Source organism: Rhipicephalus sanguineus, chromosome 4, assembly GCF_013339695.2.
Source record: "Rhipicephalus sanguineus isolate Rsan-2018 chromosome 4, BIME_Rsan_1.4, whole genome shotgun sequence".
NCBI lineage: Eukaryota > Metazoa > Arthropoda > Arachnida > Ixodida > Ixodidae > Rhipicephalus > Rhipicephalus sanguineus.
This window is the reverse complement of record NC_051179.1, coordinates 5,834,147-5,856,207: the sequence shown is the minus strand read 5'-3', so window position 1 is coordinate 5,856,207 and position 22,061 is coordinate 5,834,147. Positions and strand designations below refer to the sequence as shown.

General features: G+C 48.3%; 1 protein-coding gene across 2 annotated transcripts in view; it reads right to left on the bottom strand.

The window, feature by feature from the left end:
- The window catches only part of LOC119389323 (transcriptional adapter 2-alpha), a 193,802-nt gene that overhangs the window by 111,639 nt on the left and 60,102 nt on the right, over positions 1–22,061 (bottom strand). The window contains exon 5 of one of the 2 annotated variants that reach the window (XM_037656528.2): positions 12,095–12,256. The exons of the other annotated variant lie outside the window; for it this stretch is intronic. Within the exon in view, the coding sequence (XP_037512456.1) occupies positions 12,095–12,256 (162 nt within the window). The remainder of the gene's footprint in view (positions 1–12,094; positions 12,257–22,061) is intronic. 2 annotated transcript variants of the gene reach the window in all.

The following is a 22,061-nucleotide window of genomic DNA, read 5'->3' as shown; positions in this document are numbered from 1 at the left end:
CACCTTCTTTGCACGATACTTTGTCCGCTTTTAAGGGGTCATGAAGCACCCCTTGGGCTTGTTGAAAAAACACATCCTGCGGAAAGCTGACACGGCTATGAACTGCTCAGCGAAATACTGCAGTCGTGCACACCGTGCAAAGGCAGCAAACGGAGCGCGAAGTTGCTGTTTTCTCAGGCGCCCTCTTTTCAAACAGAGGCCGGTTCTCACTCTCGTCGGTAGGCGAAGCGCCTGCCGGTTGACGTGGTATATCTGCTCCTCTGCGTCGCAAAAGACATAGCATCCTCATTGGCTGATAGCCGACATAAATTGAGAGCGGCGTTCAGATCAGATGCGCTTCTTGCCACGGGGTGCCACCACTTGTCGGCGCCGCACTCCTCAGTCTGCTAACTTTACGCGGTAGCCACACTCACGCACGCGAATCACAGCGGGAGAGCGATCGCGTTTCACGACGTGCGCCAACGTAACTTCTTTCCCACGTGCCATCCCTCCCTGTGTAGCTTCCAGTGCGCTCGTTGGGACGAGAAAAGAGAGAAGGCGCTGAGAGCGTGTGCCAAACCCCCGTAACTCCGCTCGTTCTTGACGGATTCGAGAAATTTTTGCAGCAATCGATTCGGGAGGCAGTAAACTCCGATACCAAGGTCATTAGATCATTACTTAGAAAAGTGGTTCATGACCCCTTTAAACATTCTGTAGACTGAAATGGCATATTTGGTTACACATGCCTGGCTTCATGGATAGTGACACTGGCCTCGCAGAACGACAACTGAAAATCTCTCCAGGCATATTTAGGGACCCTTTGAAACAAAGGAGCTATGGCACTTGCCGAGATATTATACCTCCGAAATAATTATGAAATGTATTGCGAAATTGATCAAAGGTTCGCTGAGCCACACTTAGCACTCGGTGTGACGTTTAAGCATAGCTATAAGTGACATACGCCCTTGCAATTGCTTTTATATCACGCGGGAGGTGGCAGTGCCCTATATCGGCGACAAATAAATAATGCACGCTTAGGAGAAGTGCCCACAAGTCGTAGTCAAAACTAGCACGCCGATGACTGAAATGACTGCATTTTCGATGACTGCATTTTCCACAGAAAGGCCTATCATATATTTTGCTCGTGCGTTACATCAAAACGGGACCCGTGGGGGTGCACCCCAACACATTAACTGTAGAAACAGCGCATCATGAACCAACCAGCCCAAATGCGTACCTTATTACCCCAACACATCTCGCAGAGACGCAGACGTAGGGTCAAGAATAGACACTGTTAGTGCATTCCGATTAAGTGCGATTTTTTTTATTGTTACAATGCAAAATATATAGCCAAAGCCCGACAATGATAGTTTAAAGAAAATGTGGGCTATCAAAAACACGCACACTACAGAGCTCTGTCCGGTTGAGGATTGTCCGTGCATATTTTTCCAATATAAGCAGCAATTCATTCAGATTACGAGCCCACTATGCGCGAATGCAGTACAAGCAAGTGGTTTTCTGCGGTGACGGACATGCACCACACAATGAAAGGCACAAGCTGTCAGCGAAGCCTTTCATAATGTTGTGCATGTTATTTTCATTGTGATGCGTGCTATTTACAATGTTGCTGCTAACATCAGTTGCGCCGCATGTATTGCCTTGCCAGGTACAATGTGGTTAACTACGCAGCCTATGACGATGAGCACGATGCATGAACGAATGATAATCACAGTACAGTGTCCAGAGAAGGCGTGTGAAGTGACGGAGGACAACAAGCATTACAAGCCTGAACGCATGGCTGAAGCAGACAATGATATGATTGACAGAAGCCATTATGGTGCAGCTACTGGAGCAGCTAAAACCTCGATTTGGAGCAGCATAACAACTCTTTGGAGCAGTTTCGAACGCAAATATTTATGTTTCCAAGCTGTGGCAGTTGTACCACATGTTTTTAACGAAATCGATTTATGCACACATGCAAGCGTGTCTACTTAGAATACTCTTGGTTTTTCTATGGACATTCCCAAGTTTCTTTAGTCCCAAGACACCTAACACTTTCCTGGAATTTACTTCACATATTTGTAAATGAATCTGGTTTTCCCTGATGCTTTAGTTACCGTACTGGAAGCGCACGCTGCTTTAAGTACAGTCTAGGCCTTTGTTGTGTGGATTAGTGCCTGTTGTCATGTTTTATGGACCACATCGTTGGGAGCCTGGTTCCTAGTCGGTTATAATAAACAGGTAACTTGTCCTTTGTGCTTGAAATTTAATCTGCACTACAGGAACTTTGTGCTAACGGGAGGGTACGCATTCATTTTTGACAACCTCTTGAAGAAGTACTACTGCTATGGCCGAGAAACCTAAACGAGATATACCGGGACATTGGGACACTATGCTTTTTCAGCAAAATTTCACAACCCACTGCAGCACGTGGATTTGTTGGTAAAGTCTTGCCATTGTATGACTCTTCTGGAAGTAAACCGGAACTAAGAGTACTACGATTTTTTTAAACAAACGAACTAAAAAAAACAGTCTGTTCTCCGTAAACATACTGCTCGCTCTAATAAATCAATCTGCCAAGTTCTAAGACTGTCGTCCTACAAGACTAGCACCAATTTTTACTTTTGTCTAACTCGATCCACAACAGTTAGAAACTATTTCATTGAACTTAATGTATTCTCACAGTACTATCTATTAGTATTAGAAAATTTTGATTATGTGGTATCGGCACGCTGAAGTTGTTTGGCAGGGTTGCGCCCAGCAGCTAGTACTTAAAGTGGTAGGCCACCTTCAAAAATCGAATTTTTTTCAAGAGGTTGATTTTTAGTTTGTTTTTTGTGCACGCCCAAAATTCAAAAATATGATGCAACAAAAATTATCCTCCTATTATCATTAGTTTGCAAGTTACAGCAAGTTTACCATACCCTATGCTCGTATAGCGAAACCGAAACCACATCAGGGTGTCTACCGAGTTGACTTTTCTAAATTCCCTGAGTTTTCCAGGTTTTCCCTGAGTGTTTTTGCTAAAATTCCCTGAGTGAAGCAGAACTTTGTTTTATGTCAAGATGGGTAGAGACCATATCGCTCGGTGATGTCACTCTCTAATACGCACGTTAGAAAATAAAAACGACTTAATCCCATTTGAATATAGTACATAGAACAGTTAAACCCCAATATAGCGAAGTTGGTAAAAGCGGCAACTCACTTCGTTATATCGAAACTTCGTTAAACTGAAATTCGACCTTTCATGCAAGGCAGTTACTGAAGGATTAATCTTAAACTGAAAATGCCACAAGAATGCTCAACTAATATGGCAACATGAAAAAACTTTTTATTTTTTGTGTAAAAAAATCAATTTTTTTGAGCCTGAAGTGCAGCAATCACAGTTAAATGCCTTGCCGAGTGTCACATGTATATTGCCACGCCCGCTTCTTCTTTTATTTTGATGTGTTCGAGTTTGACCAGCAAGGACGGTTATCAACGCTCGACGTTGGCCGCGAAGCAGTGTTCGAGAAGCTTCACGATTTTAGTAGATCGTTTTGTTAAGATTGCGCGCCGCACGCGAATGTTCCAGCTTTGTCGAGAGATAACGCCGCCACCAGCGATATTGCTGGAAAGTTCCACAGCGCCTGTATAAAAGCCGATGCGCTTGACCACTTGTCAGTTGATCGACGGACGACGCCCTGTTCGCCGCTATCATTGTACAGCGTGTATTGCTGTAGTGCTAGTTCTCATTTTCCGGCCACAAGTTCGGCCAAATAAAATGTTTCATCCTGCAAACGCCGACTGCTGTCTTCGTCGACGTCACGACCACGCGACAATATACGAAACAAATGCGAGTTTAATGCACTGTGGAATTGCGCTTGTTCTGCTGCTGCGGGTTGTTGTCAAATCCTCGCGCGCTGCCCAGAGCAATGCAACGCCTTTGCTACCATGTTGCCCAGCCGAACCATTTGCTCTCCACGAACGCAAAACATCGAAAACCATCCCACGTTAGAAAAAAAGTCACAGTTTCACCGCGAGAGCAAAACAGTAAATCCAATAGCAACAAAGAGGAATTTTATATGAATATAGGCTGGCAGCTCGCTCCTTCAGAAAACGCAGCCGCTGCACTGAGAGAAGTGCCCTATCTATGGCTCAGGGGCGGATTCAGGTACCTAATGGGGGAGGGGGGGGGTACAAAGGCTGAAGCCCCCGCTCAGCAGTGCATTTTGGTGGGTCACGCATATTTACAACAGCCCAGAGGGGATTATGGCAGTGCGTAAGAAGCCTTTGTTGTAAATATTGACCCAAGGTGGTTTCAAACAACGCGCCCAGGCCGATTTGTACGCCCTCCCAATTGTTTGTGGCATACGTTCGAAAGAAGGTAAATGTGTGACCGAGAGCGCGTGCCTGCTTGACCCAGACCAGAACAGCTGCGCGCGAACTACGCGGGAGACAACCAGAGGAAAAAGAAGAGGTGGAGCTTTCAGAGCTGGAAGAGGACTCTTCTTCAGAGCTGCTTGGGGACTTCCGTTTTAGTTATCTCCTGCTTCCTTCTCGGGCACAAGTTCGCCTAACTTACTATAGTTCAATAAAGTGTGCCTTTTAACTGTGCGTTACAAATCTGGTGGAGGTGCGGGGTAGGATGCCAAGCCCTTCTCGAGTGACCAAACGCAGTCCAGAACCACAGCGACTTGAACCCAGCGAGCTGACGCCCGTTCATCAGCGCTGCAGTCGACGCCTACGTGGTGAGGCTCCTGAGTTTTCACGTTTGTCGGATTCTCTTAGACCCTTAGCGGCTGTGAACGGCGGCGCTACCGACATGACAGCTCAGCTCACACCAGCTAACATCGTAGTGAATCCCCCATTGACGCCGCAGCCTTTTCACGGCGACACCTACGAAGACGCGGAGGATTGGCTAGAACAATTCGAGCGCGTTGCGAAGGCTAACGGATGGGAAGCAGATCGCAGACTGGGACGCGTTTACTTCGCGTTGGAGGATAACGCACGAACGTGGTTTGAAAACCACGAATCTGCCATGCCGTCATGGGATGACTTCCGACGGGAGCTGCTTACCACTTACCCGAGTACAGATCGCAGAGAAAGAGCCGAAGCTGCTCTCCAAGCAAGAAGCCAGCGCAACAACGAGAGCGTGGCCATGTATGTGGAGGACATGTCTCATCTATTCCGCCGAGCGGACCCAAACATGAGCGAGGACAAGAAGCTGCGTCATTTAATGCGAGGGGTAAAACAGGAACTGTTTGCCGGACTTGTTCGCAGCCCGCCGCGCACCGTCGCTGAGTTTTGTTCCGAGGCGGCTGCAATGGAAAGAACGCTACAACAGCGAGCAAGAATGTATAACCGAGAGATGAACATCGCCTCTTTGGACGCATTGCCAGCAGCCTTCGGAAACGGTATGGAGATGTTGCGTGAGCTGGTACGGTCTGTAGTACGAGAAGAGCTACAGAAACAGAGACTTGGCCCGAGCGCTCCAATGCTTTCGTCACTGGCCGACGTGATACGCGAGGAGGTCCGACAGGCGGTCCAGGAGCCTCAGACAAACGCACATACAGAAGTGCCACTACAGCGTCAGCAGCCCAGTGTGTCCTATGCCGATGCCCTACTGCGAGGAACTTCCGGACGTGCAGACGTCGCAGCCACTACTCCGATACATCACCCGATGTATCCAAGCACACTGCAGCCACCACCCGAGAGGAGACTCAGAAAGAGCGATATCTGGCGCACTCCCGATAGGGTACCCCTTTGTTACCACTGTGGGGAGGCTGGACACATCTACCGCATGTGCCAATATCGCCAGGCAGGACTTCGTGGTTTCCCTGTAAACGCACCGCGACCACGAAATGGTGAGCGCCCCATCGAAATCGAGGAATACCTCTCGAGTCGTCAAAGCTCACGTGGTTTTCAGCAACATCAACCTCGAGCAACGACGACGGGGAGGTATCGGTCGCCAAGCCCCCGCCTTTCAGCAAGCTCTCCAAGACGCCGTTCACCAAGCCCGCGCCGGGAAAACTAGAGTCAGCGACCTGTGGAGGCAAGGCCGCTGTCGACGCTGACGCAGAAGAACCTCCATCGCCGACGCTGAACGACGACGACAGACTCGGAAACCGGTGCCGTGGTAGCGATGTTGCTTCAGATTTACGCGTGTTTATTGATGGTTACGAAGTCATTGCACTGGTAGATACAGGCGCAGATTATTCAGTAATGAGTAATGAGCTTTCGAAAATACTGAAGAAAGTGCTGACGCCTTGGAAGGGACCACAAGTTCGCACAGCAGGAGGGCACCTCATCGACCCGACGGGAAGATGCACCGCAAGAATTGGTATACGGGGCTTCACATACGTCGCCAGCCTTATTGTGCTGCCCGAATGCTCAAGAGACTTGATTATCGGCATGGACTTCTTGCAAGCTAACGGCGCTGTAATCAACTTGCGAGAATCTTGCGTCTCATTCTCAACGAGGCACGCTATCGCAACTTTCGACACTGAAGAAGACGTTTATGATCTCTGTATTGCGGATGACGATGTCATGATACCACCGAGATCAAGCATATCTGTCGCAGTAACCAACAGAGCATTCAGTGACTTCGAAGGATTTGCTGACAGCAACACCGACCTGATGCTTCAGAAAGGTATCTGCATGCCACGAGGCCTCGTTCAGCTGCGTAGCGGTTGTACCAACGTTTTGCTTACAAACTTTGGAAACGAGATACAACACATCGCAAAGGGAACCGTCATCGCCAGTCTGAATGATTTCGTCCAGGTTACGGAGCTGAACACTTCTGAAACCACGACATCTGATTTACAAGACGTGGACTCTGTCCTGGCAGCTATCGACATTGAACCAGGACTACTGCCCCATCAAAAGGAAGAAATAGAGAGACTTGTAAGGGAATTCTCCGCATGCTTCTCGATGTCATCCAAAGTCCGTCGTACACCTATCGCCAAACATCGCATCATTGTCGATGAGTCGGTGAGGCCTATATACCAGCATCCCTACCGTGTGTCACCTAAAGAAAGAGAGGCTATAGGAAATCAGGTTCAAGAAATGCTCAAGGATGACGTCATTCAGCCGTCAGCAAGTCCCTGGGCCTCACCTGTTGTGCTTGTGAAGAAAAAGGATCAGACCTTGCGTTTCTGCATTGATTACCGGAAACTGAACGCCGTCACTAAACGGGATGTTTATCCTCTTCCAAGGATTGATGACACTCTGGATAGGCTACGAGATGCGAAGTATTTTTCCTCGCTGGACCTTAAAAGTGGATATTGGCAGATCGAAGTTGACGAAAGAGATCGCGAAAAGACGGCGTTTGTGACACCGGACGGTTTATACGAGTTTAAGGTTCTTCCGTTTGGCCTTTTTTCAGCACCCGCCACCTTCCAGTGAATGATGGACACAGTGCTCTCAGGTCTGAAATGGCAGTCTTGTCTGGTTTATTTGGACGACGTCGTAATCTTCTCTGCTACCTTCGAGCAACACGTGGAAAGGCTTCGGGCAGTGCTCACCGCTATCAAGTCAGCAGATTTGACGATAAAACCTCAGAAATGCCATTTCGGCTTCCGTGAACTCCTTTTCCTCGGCCATGTCATCAGTGCGGAAGGCGTCCGCCCAGATCCTGGGAAGACTGAGGCCGTCGCAAAATTTCCAAAGCCAACGGATAAAAAGGCCGTGAGGCGATTTTTAGGTCTCTGTGCCTATTACAGACGATTCGTCAAAAATTTTTCGCGAATCGCTGAACCGCTGACTCGGCTGACAAAAGAAGATGTGCCCTTCGTTTGGCTTAGTGAACAGGAGGATGCCTTCAATGAACTACGGAATTGCCTTCAAAGCCATCCTGTTCTTGCGCATTTTGACGAAGAAGCGGCAACAGACATCCACACAGATGCAAGTAATGCAGGTCTTGGGGCCGTACTTATTCAATGGCAAAATGGACAAGAACGAGTCATTGCGTACGCCAGTCGAACTCTTTCGAAAGCTGAGGTGAACTACTCAGCGACGGAAAAAGAATGCCTCGCTGTGATATGGGCTATCACCAAGTTTCGACCATATTTATACGGCAGGCATTTTCGAGCTATAAGTGACCATCACTCACTATGCTGGCTGGCCAATCTCAAAGATCCGTGTGGACGGCTTGCAAGATGGAGCCTACGATTACAAGAATACGATATCACGGTCGTATATAAGTCCGGTCGCAAGCACAGTGATGCTGATTGCTTGTCACGTGCTCCGATTGAACCCGCTGCCTCTACTTCCGCCGACGACGGACAGGATTTACCATTCTTGGGGGCTGTGACAACATCGCAGATGGCACATCATCAGCAATCTGACCCGGAATCACTACAAATAATCAAGTACCTACAGGGACAGTCTGTCGATGTTCCACGAGCCTTTTCCCGCGGCTTGTCGGCGTTCGTCCTTCGCAATAACGTCCTATATAAAAGGAATTTTGAAAACAATACAGCGGCATTCCTGCTCGTCGTCCCTGCACATTTACGACCTGAGATCTTGGAGGCTTGCCACGACGATCCGTCAGCGGGACACTTAGGAGTGAGCAGAACGTTAGCACGTATCCGCACTAAATATTACTGGCCGAAGTTGCTAAGCTCTGTGCAACACTACGTCAGAACTTGCCGTGATTGCCAAAGACGCAAAACCCCGCCGTTGAAACCAGCAGGTCTCCTTCAGCCTATAGAAACACCAGAGGTCCCATTCGCACAAGTGGGAATGGACTTACTTGGCCCATTTCCTACGTCGTCGTCGGGGAAACGGTGGATCATAGTTGCGACCGACTATCTGACTCGATACGCTGAGACAGCGTCTCTTGTTAGAGGAACGGCCGTTGAAGTGGCCGAATTCTTCGTCACCAACATCGTACTGCGGCATGGCGCTCCTATAGTGCTAATCACGGACCGAGGAACCGCGTTTACGGCTGATCTGATAAAGTCTATTATGAAATTGACGCACACCAGTCATAGGAAAACGACAGCATATCACCCACAAGCAAATGGACTCACAGAACGACTGAACAGAACGTTGGCTGATATGTTGTCGATGTACGTGGACGTAGAGCATCGTACATGGGATAAAATATTACCCTATGCAACGTTCGCGTATAATACCGCAATGCAAGAGACTACCCGAATGGCGCCGTTTCAGCTTGTATTCGGCCGGACAGTCACCACACCTTTAGATGCTATGCTACCTGTTGATGAGGTGACAGAAAATGAGTATGATGTCAGCGACTATATACAAAGAGCAGAAGAAGCAAGACAGCTGGCGCGGCACCGTATTCACCAACAACAGAAAGCCGACACGCATCGATACAACCTGCGACGAAGAGACGTCCAGTATGCGCCGGGAGACAGAGTATGGGTGTGGATTCCCGTTCGCGTACGTGGCCTATCCGAAAAGCTGCTACGCCGCTATTTTGGTCCATACAGAGTGCTCCGCCGCCTTGGCTCGGTGAATTATGAAGTTGTTCCAGATGGACAGGAAATCTCATCACGACGGCGGCATCGCACAGAAATTGTGCATGTCGTCAGAATGAAACCTTACTACGACAGGGAATGAACCACCGAGGACACCACACTGCTTGACGGCAACTGAATTCACCACGAGGTGTTGTAAACGATCGCCTGGAAACCAGTTTCTAATCAGCATCGGGACGATGCACTCTCGAAAGGGGGGTAATGACCCAAGGTGGTTTCAAACTACGCGCCCAGGCCGATTTGTACGCCCTCCCAATTGTTTGTGGCATACGTTCGAAAGAAGGTAAATGTGTGACCGAGAGCGCGTGCCTGCTTGACCCAGACCAGAACAGCTGCGCGCGAACTACGCGGGAGACAACCAGAGGAAAAAGAAGAAGAGGTGGAGCTTTCAGAGCTGGAAGAGGACTCTTCTTCAGAGCTGCTTGGGACTTCCGTTTTAGTTATCTCCTGCTTCCTTCTCGGGCACAAGTTCGCCCAACTTACTATAGTTCAATAAAGTGTGCCTTTTAACTGTGCGTTACAATATGCATAGGGAAGCAGGAAAAGGTAGAGCGATGAGAGAGGTAGAGAGCAGGGACAAGATTCTCTTTACCCCTTTTGGGCAGTAGCAGGCAAAGCAACCTGAAAAAGGGGGCAAACTCAACAGGCAGCCTGACAAAGGAGGTGGACGACAGGCACTGAAGGGAGGGGGCGGGGGCTGGCTTGGGGGGGGGGGGGGGGGCGATCGCCGCTACCGCCCCCTCCCCCGGGATCTGCCACTGCTATGGCTTCAACGGACGTTTTGCAATTAGAGTACAACACCTGCAAAGGTATGAGCCGTCTGCTGATCCCCACTAAAGATACCGCGGCACACGCGACCACGCCCGCTGGTACAAAGTACGCACTTCCTGTCGGACTCACGCAGCCCCCTCCCCCCCAACCCGGCGGCTCCTATCTCCATGTGCCCATCGCGCGAACGAGACGGTCGGCTCGTTTCATCTCTCGCACGCTTTCACTCGCGCATGGAGCATACGACGCGCGGGGTGATGTAATCGCGATTTGGACTTGATAAGGAAGATCATGGCGAAGGCATAAAATTCGCGTCGGGGTTTCTATACAATTGCTACCGCAAAAAAAAAGCAATATAGCTGCGGGCTAAGATCTCATGAAAGCACGGCAACAGCCTGAATTACGGCACATCCGATTATGGTGGAAACGTTACTGTTCTCCGACATCGCGCGCCGAATCGAGCCAATGGGACCCGTGCTGGTGTCGCGAGTTTCGGTCGCCACTAAGCCTTGGCTCTGAAAAGTTTTGTAGTTCGGCTTTGCAGCAAACATCCACGTGGCGTGGCTGGTAATTGCGAGCTGCAGCCCCCCAATATATCGGTCGACTGCCTAAAACCTGTTTCAGCATGTGCCCTCATCGGGAAAAAAAGAAAAAAAAAAGCTTTCACTTGCTGTGAGTTACGCTAGCTCTCGCCTGGAAATTTATTCTATTCTTCACGGAGTCCTAAATAGCATCTTTGAAGCTCGGGATCCGAGCGAGTGAGCTCTCCGATAACAGCCAACAAGCGTCGTATTTTTTCTCGCCGATCGGGATGGCTTGCCAGATACCAGCCTTGTCGAAGACATCCGCTTCCTGAACGATCGCGATCGCTTGCAAGATAACTCAAGCTCGTTACATTTACTGCTACCGCTTCTACAACTAATCATGCTTGTTACTTCACATGTGGCGATAACAAAAACACCATATCGGGCGCTAACGCACAGCACGCGCGAGAAAGAATACAGAACTACACCGCGTAGTCACAGAACACCCTGACAACATTGCGCGATACGATGTGTCATGGTTCATGGTGCCCGCATGCCACGCATTAGCCGGATTCTCTCCCACTTCACCGCTCCGAAGGCGATGACAGCATCGAAGTGCGCCACTTCGCCGCAGCCGCAGCGGCCGTTTAATTGATCTGAAAAATGCGTTCACAAAATATCGAGCCAGTGCTACCGCGACTTTCGTTGCCTTTCGATAAGGTTACTGTGGATTTTCCCTGATGGGAGCACAATTTCCCTGAGTTTTCCCTGAGAATTTCCAGACTACCCAAAATCCCTGAGAATTCCCGGTTTTCCCGGTCGGTAGACACCCTGCACATTGTGTTTTTTTCGAAAGTATGTGTTGTTTCGTCTATATTAACGATATTCAAAACACTTTATCAATTTTATTGTGACTGTTACATAATAGGATGTCATTAAATATAACTTTGTGTTTCTAATTGTTTTTAAATCTCTAAAAATGGCCACAGGGGGGACGCACACGTCTTGCATGCTCTGAAATCTTTGTTTGCATTTTTCTCAAAATAAGAATGTGCTCAAAGTCATGTGACGCCAACTTTCATAACTTTTTTCTCATTGTGTACTTCAAATTTCATTGATGTGAGTGACCTGTGCGTGAGAAAGATCTTTTTTTTTTTTGCTCTGTAGCGAAGACGACTGCTCGTGGGTCAAGATCTCCAACGCTCGGCACGGGAATGCAGTCGTGCTCAGAGTCCATGCCCTAGCACTGCTGAGCAATAAACATCCTTGCAATGTGTTTTCTTATTTTAAAAGTGGAATGCCATCACTTTCAACAGTAATGTTGGAAGAGGAGACCTTTATCCAGGGTGTCTTCACAGTGCCTGAAATCCAGCTCAGCCACATCCATTTCTGCAAAGTTGTCAAACTCATGGGCAAAGTCACCCCTGGCCGCCATGTAACCAGCCATGTCGGCCTGCTGTTGGGAACACAGCAGAGGCCGTGGTGGGTCCCCCAACACTGCATGAAATGATAAGCATCATTACAAAAAGGGTGCTATGCATAAGAAGAAGAAGAATGTTTTTATTTTCATTGAAATGATTTACAAAAATTGCTGCGAGAACATCCGGATCCGTAGCCGATATGGTAGTTAAGGATCCCTTACAGACATTGCATATTGTGGTTTATTTAGCGAGTACAATGTTGATATATAAGATTCAATCACAAATCACATTTTAAAATACGATCATGCAAAAAAAAAATAAAAAAGAACAGAATCAATGTGCATGTACACAGAGTTATTAGTTCGATATCAATATGGTGACTGGTAACTCCCCGATAGGAAGAGTTTCCTGAGCGATTGCGTCATATTTGGCAGGCATTTAATTAGGGTAGGGATACTGTTCCAGATTTTTGCACCAACAAAGGATACTGTTCGATGGCCGTAAACATTGTGGACTATTGGCAGGTAAAGATTTAGTTGTTCCGCCTGTCGAGTGTGACCTCAAGGTTTTATTAAGACTGATGAGTGAAGGGGCACGTTTTTATTCATTATTTTGCGTACTAATGTTGCACTTTTGTATTACCTAGCCATATTAAAAGGCATTATGTTAAGATTTCTGAAAACTTCAGTCGATGGTGCATTCTTGGGTGCTGATGCAATGGTTCGTACAGCTCTCTTTTGCAAAATGTTAACGACGGAGCAATATGAAGCATATGTGTAGCTCCATGATTCGATGCAATAGGTTAGGTGAGAGTGAAAAACGTTAAAGTATAATATACGGAGTGTGTGTAAGTTGAAGTGGTTCCTAGCTTTAAACAATGTAAAGCATCCAAAGCTTAGTTTTCTACACAAATTGTCTATATGTGATGTCCAGTCGAATGAAGGGTCTAGAGTCACGCCAAGGTAAGTATACGTGTTCACCTCGTCAATGCGAGTTTCCTTAATGTACAGACCACATGTTTCAGGTATCACTTTTCGGTTAGAGGCGAATACAGCGTACTTGGTTTTTTTTGTATTTAATAATAAATTGTTTCCTTTAAACCACTGAGAAGTTGCTTGCAGTTCTTTATTGGCGAGTGATTCGGCTTCCTGAAGGGAGTGGCGTGCTATAAGTAAGGCGGTATCATCTGCATATAGAGCTGCTTGCATATGGGTTAAGGATAGAGGGTAATCATTAATGAAGAGGGAGAACAAAATCGGTCCAAGTACTGAACCTTTCGGCACACCTGTTTCAACGAATTTCCTGTTTGACTTGTTACCGAGTATTTGTACATACTGAGTCCGTTGCGACAAATAACTGTGAAAGAACTTTGAAGATATTCCTCTAAATCCATAGCGTTCGAGTTTGTTTAACAATATACTGTGGTCCACTGAATCAAAAGCTTTTTTTATATCTAGGAAGACACCTATGATGAACTGGTTATCGTTTAATGCTCGGTTTACTGTTTCTGCCACAAAGCTTACCGCAGTAGCCGTACTGTGTTCTTTTCTAAAGCCATGTTGACTCGGAGTTAGGATACCGTATTTTGTAATAAAGCCCATCATTCTTTTAGCAACAAGCTTCTCAAAAAGAGTGTTCACGCAGGATAGAATCGTTATGGGGTGGTAATTTGCTATGTCGTCAGGGCATTCGCCTTTGTGGATTGGTGTCACCCTCCCTATCTTAGGCTGCTCGGGGTATACACCTGTCGTGAAGGACTGATTGAAAATAACAGCCAGAGGTATGGATAAGGTTTCAATGTTGTCCTTCAATATTTTAACTGGTATTTCATCATGTCCCATGGCTTTGTTTGATGACATCTGACGTACAACAGCAATAATTTCAGCTTCAGTAATTTCTCGGAAAAAGAAAGTATTCTTGTGAACAGTAGGGAATGGTGAGTTATATCTAGCATTTTTACGGGTTGCCGACTGCTTTCCTATGGTTACGAAGTAATCATTAAATAGTTCCGCTAGTTCTATTCCATTACAACCTACTATATTTAAGTTTGGTAAAACAGGTTGTTGGGGCTCCAGATTTACAACTGCCTTTATTATACGCCATATTTCCTTTGCGTTACCGTTGGCTTTCGTGATAAGGTTACTGTAATATTCCTTTTTTCGTTTTCTCATCATGGACAACGACAGATTGCGCGTGTTTCTGTATAATTCTTTATAATAACCGTTATCTCTATTTTGCTTCATTTTGGTCAATGTTCTCTTAATCTAATAATTTTGAGTATTTCTTCGTTCATCCAAGGGCAAACTGGTGTAGACAGGTACGCTGATCTGCGAGATTTGCACTCTACTTTTGCACTCTACACTCTACTATAATGCTGCAAGTGACTTGAAAAAAAAGTCCCATTGTGGAATCTCACATCTAACGCACCTGCATACAGCTTACATAGCAGTGCAGTCATGGAATCAAGCTCTTCATTTCGACAATTCATTTAAACTAGCCCTAATCTTTTAAGGTAGGTACTCCCAAATGATCGGTTTGTCATAGGTGGGTTCACATGCGTGTGCACCTATTGCCCATCTTTCAGCAGCAACATTCTCCTGCTTTTGTTTTATGGAATCAAGCAGCATGGTTAGGCACACTCCTGACAGGCTTAAGTTTTGGGTTCACACTGAACTCTATATGCCAAAGTGCATCAAACAAAAGCTTTTGATTTGTTTCAAATGCAAATTTGTTGAAGCTTTCCAACAGCTGCAAGGGTCCAATTGACATGCGCTGCCTAAAATGATAAAATTAATCAGTGAATCGTGGTTAATATTACAACAAAAGGAGCTAGTTCATTTTTTTTACTCTGCTTTTGCTCCACTCCATATCCTCCAAATAATTAGAGTGGAGAGCCCTGATATGCTGTGTTCCCCATGTGGCTCTTGGCTTCCCCTGAAAGCACTTGCCTTGCGAAGGTTGCACAGCTGGGCAAGAGTGTTCATACACTGGCACCAACGTGAACTTGTATCCTTGTCTTTAGCTCGGGGAGAACAAGCAGCAGCCTGCAGGCCTTCCCTCCTTTCGCAGGACAACAACACTCACTCCATATCCAGGCGGGCAAGTCGAACCTCCTCGATTCAGCAACATGTGCCTTTGCTATGTAATTCAGCTAGCTGCAATAAATGCCCTTTTCTGCGTTTTGTACTCGAGTGCTTGAGACACCCACAGTCATCACTGAAACATCTGGTATAACAGTGTCCAATGGCCAAATAGCTAATTCGTAGCCACCAATTTCAAGCTGACATGGCCTGCTTTCTGATATGCTCAGCCGAAAATCGCACTGACGGTACTGCCACTTCTGGAAGAATAGCAGGCTTCTGTTTATTCTAAAATGAGGTGTGGGGGCTCATAAGCAGAATGTTTTTCTTTGCTAAGGCAAGAAGAACGGTGCCAAAGAAATGAGGCACCAACAGAAGTGTTCAACAGCTCCTTGTATGCTGAGACATGAATAAACCCGTCCGCATCTCGTGCCATAATTGTTTCGCAGATTCACAACAGGTGGCATTCACATTACTGCACATGCATTTCTCCAGCTGCACTGTAGAGAAGCTACACTTGCACCTTCACCAACATGACTGCTCGCCCAAGGAGCCTTAAGTTAGGCTACCCCTGCAAAAGGTGGCCAACCTGAACAGGTACATATAATTCTAGTGGCTGTGTTGAAGTCCTTGACTAAGGGTACTTGGTGTTCGGAGACGGCGAGTTAGGACACGAGTGCGGCTCGTAGCAGCAAGAATCCTTTTATTCGATCCGCCCCCCCTACTATATACCCAATGTCAGGGGGCGCTCGCCTGCCCACAGCGCCATCCATTAGCGACTATACAAAGCACTCAGCGTCCACTACATCTTCCCTCCCGGGAGGGTTACAGGTTGAACCAACGTGGTGGTTTCACGGTACGGCCACAACGCGTACGCTTAGGTTCACCACACTGAGGCACACTTGCTCGCACAGGTAAAGTTTGTACATCAGACGAGGGAGGCATCTCTCGAGGTGGCACAGGTGATGCGCATGAAGCACTTGGTGACGACGCTTCCACCGATGACCTCGAGGCAGGTGCTCTGGGTGGTCTTGAAGCTAAGGTTCCATGCGTTGGTGATGAAGCCAGTGCTGTTGTCCTTGGACATCTTGGTCAGCCAGGAACGGCACCAGATGGCAACGGTTCCTCTGGACAACACCACTGGGAGTCTCAACCACATACGACCTTGGTCGCTGAGCTGGGCTGAGAACACGACCGCTGCAACCTATATCTTTTGTCCACACTTCCTCCCCCATATTGAGAGGAATCAGAGGAGTGGCACCATAACGACGATTGTAGTCCTGCGCCTGTTGCAACTTCGCTGCAGTATTCTGTGCTTGAAATTCCTCGTGATTTGGTAAGGCCGGAAGAAGTCGTTAAGGCAGAACCGGAATACGAGTTTGCAGTCTCCTCCCCATAAGTACCGAGCTGGAGAGACACCCGAAACTCCAGGTGTGTCTCGGTATGTGAGCAGGGCGAGGTACAGATCCGAGCTTTTCTTCAGCATATCCTTCACAGTGCGCACCATGCGCTCTGCCTCTCCATTACACTCTGAGGGTATCGAGAGCTGCTGGTCTCGTGGCAGAATCCATATGCTCGTGCAAAGTTGGCGAACTCCTTGGACGCGAACTGAGGTCCATTGTCCGTCCGCACAGCGTCTGGTATCCCAAAGCGAGCAAAACAACTCTTGATTGCAGCAATGACTGCTTTTGCTGACAAAGTTCCCAATGTGGCTACTTCGGGAAATCTGGTATGTAGTTGACGATCAGGACGTAGTCACGTCCTTCTAAGTGGAACAAGTCGGTTCCCAGGCATTGCCATGGTCTTTCCGGTGTTGGCATTAGTATCAGTGGCTCAGAATGCAGGGCTCGAGTCTCAGCACACTTAGCACATTGAGTCACAAGGTCTTCGATATGCTGATTGCAATGGGGCCACCAAACGCACTCTCGGGCGTGCTCTTGACAGCGGCGGACACCTTGATGTCCTTCGTGCAGCAGTGAGAGGATGTCCTTGTGTTGAGGTGACGGGATGACAATTCGGCGATCCAGTCAGAGTAACTCATCGTACACACTCAGTCTTTCTCGCTCCTTCCAATATGGTGCTAAATAGGTCGGAACTCTCTTCTTGGATGGCCAGCCTCTCTCACAATAAGTAATAATCGAAGAGCATTCACTATCTTGAGCTTGAATACGACGGATCTCGTCAAGCTGACTTGCCAGTTGTGGAGGTAGATCCTTAAGAACTTCCCCTATATAGATTTCCAAGCTGCTGACCGCTTTGGAAGTTGGCAAGTCACAAGGCGCTCGTGAAAGTATGTCTGCTGTAGCTAGCAGTTTTCCAGGAACATACTTGACCGAGAACTGATAGCGCATCACTTTGATCCGCATAGGTTGAATTCGAGGTGGCAAGACGTCCAGATCTTTACTTGAAAGGAGAGCTACAAGCAGAAGATGATCGGATTCGACCTCAAAGCTTAGTCCGCGTAGGTATTGGTTGAACCGGGTGACAGCCCATGTGACAGCCAGAGACTCTTTTTCCGTTTGACTGTAGCGTCCCTCTGTAGCAGTGAGAGATCTGGAAGCATAGGGGATGGCACGTCGAATTCCCGAAGGTTGATCCTGGAGTAAGACAGCTCCAAGGCCATGGGAGCTTGTGTCAGCCGATACTACAGTTGGGTAATGGGGATTGTACATAGCCATACATACGTCGGAGCTGAGCAAAGACATGATGTTCCTGAACGCTTGCTCTTGGTTGTAACTCCAACCCCATGCGTTGTTCTTGTTGAGGAGAACACGAATAGGTGCTGAGATCTCAGACAGGTTTAAAATGAATCTAGCCAAATGGTTTACCATTTCAAGTACTAATCGGCGAACACCACTGATATCGATTGGTGGTAGAAGATCCATGATAGCCTTGACTTTGTCCAGGTCTGGACTAATTCTCTGCTGGCTGACGACAACTGCTAAGAACTTGACAAAAGAGACTCTGAATTGACACTTCTTTTCATTAAGAGTGAAGCCCTTAAATGTGCCAAGATGTCAGCTAGACGCTGGTCGTGCTCTTGACGGTTCCTACCGAAGACGAGTATGTCGTCTATGATGTTGACGACTGCAGTGATGCCTTCGAGCAATCTCGACATGAAGCGCTGGAAATACTTGGGCGCTGTCGCAATGCCAAACGTAAGACGCTTGTAGCAATAGCAGCCAAAAGGTGTGATGAATGTTGTCAATTCTTCGCTCTCTCAAGTTAGTTTGATCTGGTGGAAGCTGGATCTTGCATCGAGATTAGAAAAAATTCGTGCCCCACCAAGCTGGCCTAAGGCGTCTTCAACTGTTGGCAGAATGTAGCATTCCCGCTGGATAACCTTGTTAAGCTTCGTCAAGTCGACACACAGCCTGTACCTGCCCGACGGCTTCGGCACAACGACGAGGCCTGAACACCATGCAGTAGACGTGTCAACCTTGCGAATGACTCCTTGGGTTTCCATTTCATCCAATTCCTTCTTCCCCTGCTCGAGTAGAGGCAGAGGTATTCGTCGAGGAACACTCAATGAAAAGGGGCAAGCGTCTTGAGCAACGCGAATATAGTATTCTTCTTGCACTTCCCCAAGGCCACGAAAAATTCTTGCTTGGGGTGACGGAATACCTTCCACAGAGTCCAAAAACTGAACGATGCCCCAAGTCTTCAATTGCCGGTAATCCCAGGTGTGTCGTCTGGTTCTTGATGACATACAGTCTTTGCACAGAGACCTTGTTATGCCATTGCAAGGCAGCAGTGAAAGTTCCCAGAACGCACAATCTTTGATTTCCAGGACCAGACACCTCGGCGTCTACTTTATCCAAAACCTATCGCCTTCTTTCCCGGGTAATCCCGGGAAAGAAGGCGATACCACCATAACTTCTGCTCCCGAGTCTATCTTGAAGTGTGCAAGGTGACCATTCACGTGAATGTCGGCATATCGTGCCCGACGCGTACTCAGCGTATGAAGTTCAGCTGAGCCTAACAGCTCCTTCCGATGCTTAGCCCGGCAAACAGCAATAAAGTGACCTTGCTTCTTGCAGAAATTGCATGTGGCCTTGCGAACTGGGCATTCTTTTTGAGAGTGTTGACCACGGCCGCAGTAATCGCAAGTAGAATTGAGTTGGCTGCACCGACTTGCTGCGACGTGGTGACGCGTTCTTCACGCGTTGCACCGCGTCCACGTTTAAGCTGTCGAAGGCCCCGCTCTCGCTGAGACTTGCGCGGGATGGACGCTCTTTTTCGGCTTCTTCATGAATACGTGCTTGGCACAACCAACACTTCCTCTGCCGAAAGTTCAGTACATCGGCACAATTGATCCGACAGCGTCTCGTTCTGCAATCCAACGACAAACTTGACTCGCACAAGTCGGTCTTCGACCTCGGCATTGTTGTACCCACAACGCTTGACAAGATTCTGAAGTGCGGTAAAGAATTCGTCCACCGGCTCCCCTTGTTGATGTACTCGGCGGTGAAATCAGCGGCTCTCGTAAATCTCATTGACAGGGTGAACAAAATGCGAGATGAGCTTAGCGTTGACTTCCACAAACAGGAGGTTTTCCAGAGCAGACAGTCCTAGCGATAACAAGACGCTACGTGCCTGAGAACCCATGCAATATAAGAGTGCTCACACTTGCACCTCGTCGGTGGCTGTGTTGAGTGCGGCAACAAAGGCGTAATCTTCATACCTTGTTATCCATGTTGTCGATTTCCCAGGGCTTGTGAAGTTAAACGGCGACGGAGGTTGAAGTCCCGGCGTACCGACGCGCACAATGTTGAGCTTGGAAGCGTCTGTACCAGTTGTCGGGTCGACGCTGATCGTGTCCATAACTGCGCGTTGTCACCCACTTCTGACACCATGTTCGGAGACGCCGAGTAAGGACACAAGCGCGGCTCGTAGCAACAACAAGAATCCTTTTATTCGATCCGCCCCCCTACTATATACCCAATGTCAGGTGGCGCTCGCCTGCCCACAGCGCCATTAATTAGCGACTATACAAAGCACTCAGTGTCCACTACACTTGGATACCTGCTGCCTACTAGGGTAAAGCTGCAACTAAGCCCGATTTCAGGCACCACTGACGCACAACTGGTGCCGTCCAGCAAATACATCCCCAAATCACAGAGTAAAAAAAAAGCTACAGCGCATTCAACGAAGCAACGGGCTATACTTGCTCTCCTTCCAGGCCAAACAGACCACATCAACCCCCCTACTAGCTGCACTTGTTCTCGCTTCAATACCAGCATCGCCCTTAATAGCAGAAATCGCCTTTTGTCTGGCAACCCGGCAAATGTGGTGCCGCAATAGGGCTGCTGCATTTTTTTCCTGCAGGTGCTCTTGCATTGGCGGCAATGCGGGTTCCAGCCTAAGGCAGGGCAAAATGAAATGCAGGGCAAAACACAACATTTTGAATTTGGTGTCATATATGCCTAAAACAAAAAACCTGCTGCTGTTTTGTTCTTCACTTCATCAACAAATGCCAAAAGTTGTCCATTTCTTTTGATGAACAATGTTGCAATTTTTCCAAAAGTTCACATCGGAAGAAATGCACAGTTGTTGCCAGTGAGCTCATGACCCACCAAAAAAAGTGTAAAATTTTTGGTCATGCATGAATGTTCTCCAGCATCAGTACAGCAAAGTAAGTAGTATTTATATTGTAGCGAAGCGTTCCTACTGAGTAATGGGTCGTCCTCTCGAGCGCCTTCCAGTGGGTCGTTCTCTTCTCTGAGAGCACGCCCCTCGTGCAGAAAGTCGGCCCCGCTTTGACTGTCGCTGCCGTGCGCCGTCGCTGAGTCCCCGTTAATAAACGCCTTGACAATTTGGTGGAGGGTGCTGTGCCCTTTAAACAACTACGGTCCGCATTCGATGCCCTTGGAGCTTCGATCCCGTACCGTGCCTGCTACCATGACTCAAGACGCCGCCCAGCAAACGCCTCCTCTTGCACCGATGCCATGTCCGGGTGTCCCCCGCATCCGCGACCCTCCTATCTTCACCGGCGCGGATGGCACCGACGTCGAGGACTGGCTCGCGATCTACGAGCGTGTGAGCGTCCCCAATAAATGGGACGAGGCAGGCAAACTGAGCAACCTCGTTTTCTACCTCGCGGGTGTGGCAAGTCTATGGTACAACAACCACGCATCCGATTTCGCTACGTGGTCCGCTTTCAAGACCGCCATCATCGACGTCTTTGGCCGCCCTGCCATTCGCAAGCTGGAAGCCGAACAGCGGTTACGTGAACGAGCCCAGCAGTCCGGCGAGTCTTTCACGAGCTACATTGAAGACGTGCTCGACTTGTGCAAGAAAGCCAACGCAACCATGTCTGAGGCCGACAAGATCCGGAACGTCATGAAAGGCATCGACGACGATGCCTTCACCATGCTACTCGCCAAAAACCCTCGCACTGTGGCAGAGGTCATCACGCTGTGTCAAAGCTACGAGGAGCTACGCCGGCAGCGGCTGATGACGCGTCGACCTCCATCACGCAACGCCGATCTCGCTGGCTTGTCGGCCGTGTCGGACCACCCCGTCTTACTCGCCGAAATCAAGTCATTCGTGCGGGAGGAAATTGCCCGCCAGTTCTCCTTACTGGCCTTCTCTCACCCGCAGGATGTTGTACAGTCGTCGACCACACTGCTGCCTCCCCTACGACGGGCTATCGAGCTGGAAATCGCGGAGGTTATGCCGGAATACCACCAGCCCCCTCCGGCGTCTGCGCCGCTCAGTTACGCACAAGTTGCAGCCAGGCCGCCCCCAGCGCTCCCTGTGGTGCCCCCGCTAACATACGCTGGAGCCGTCACCAGGCCT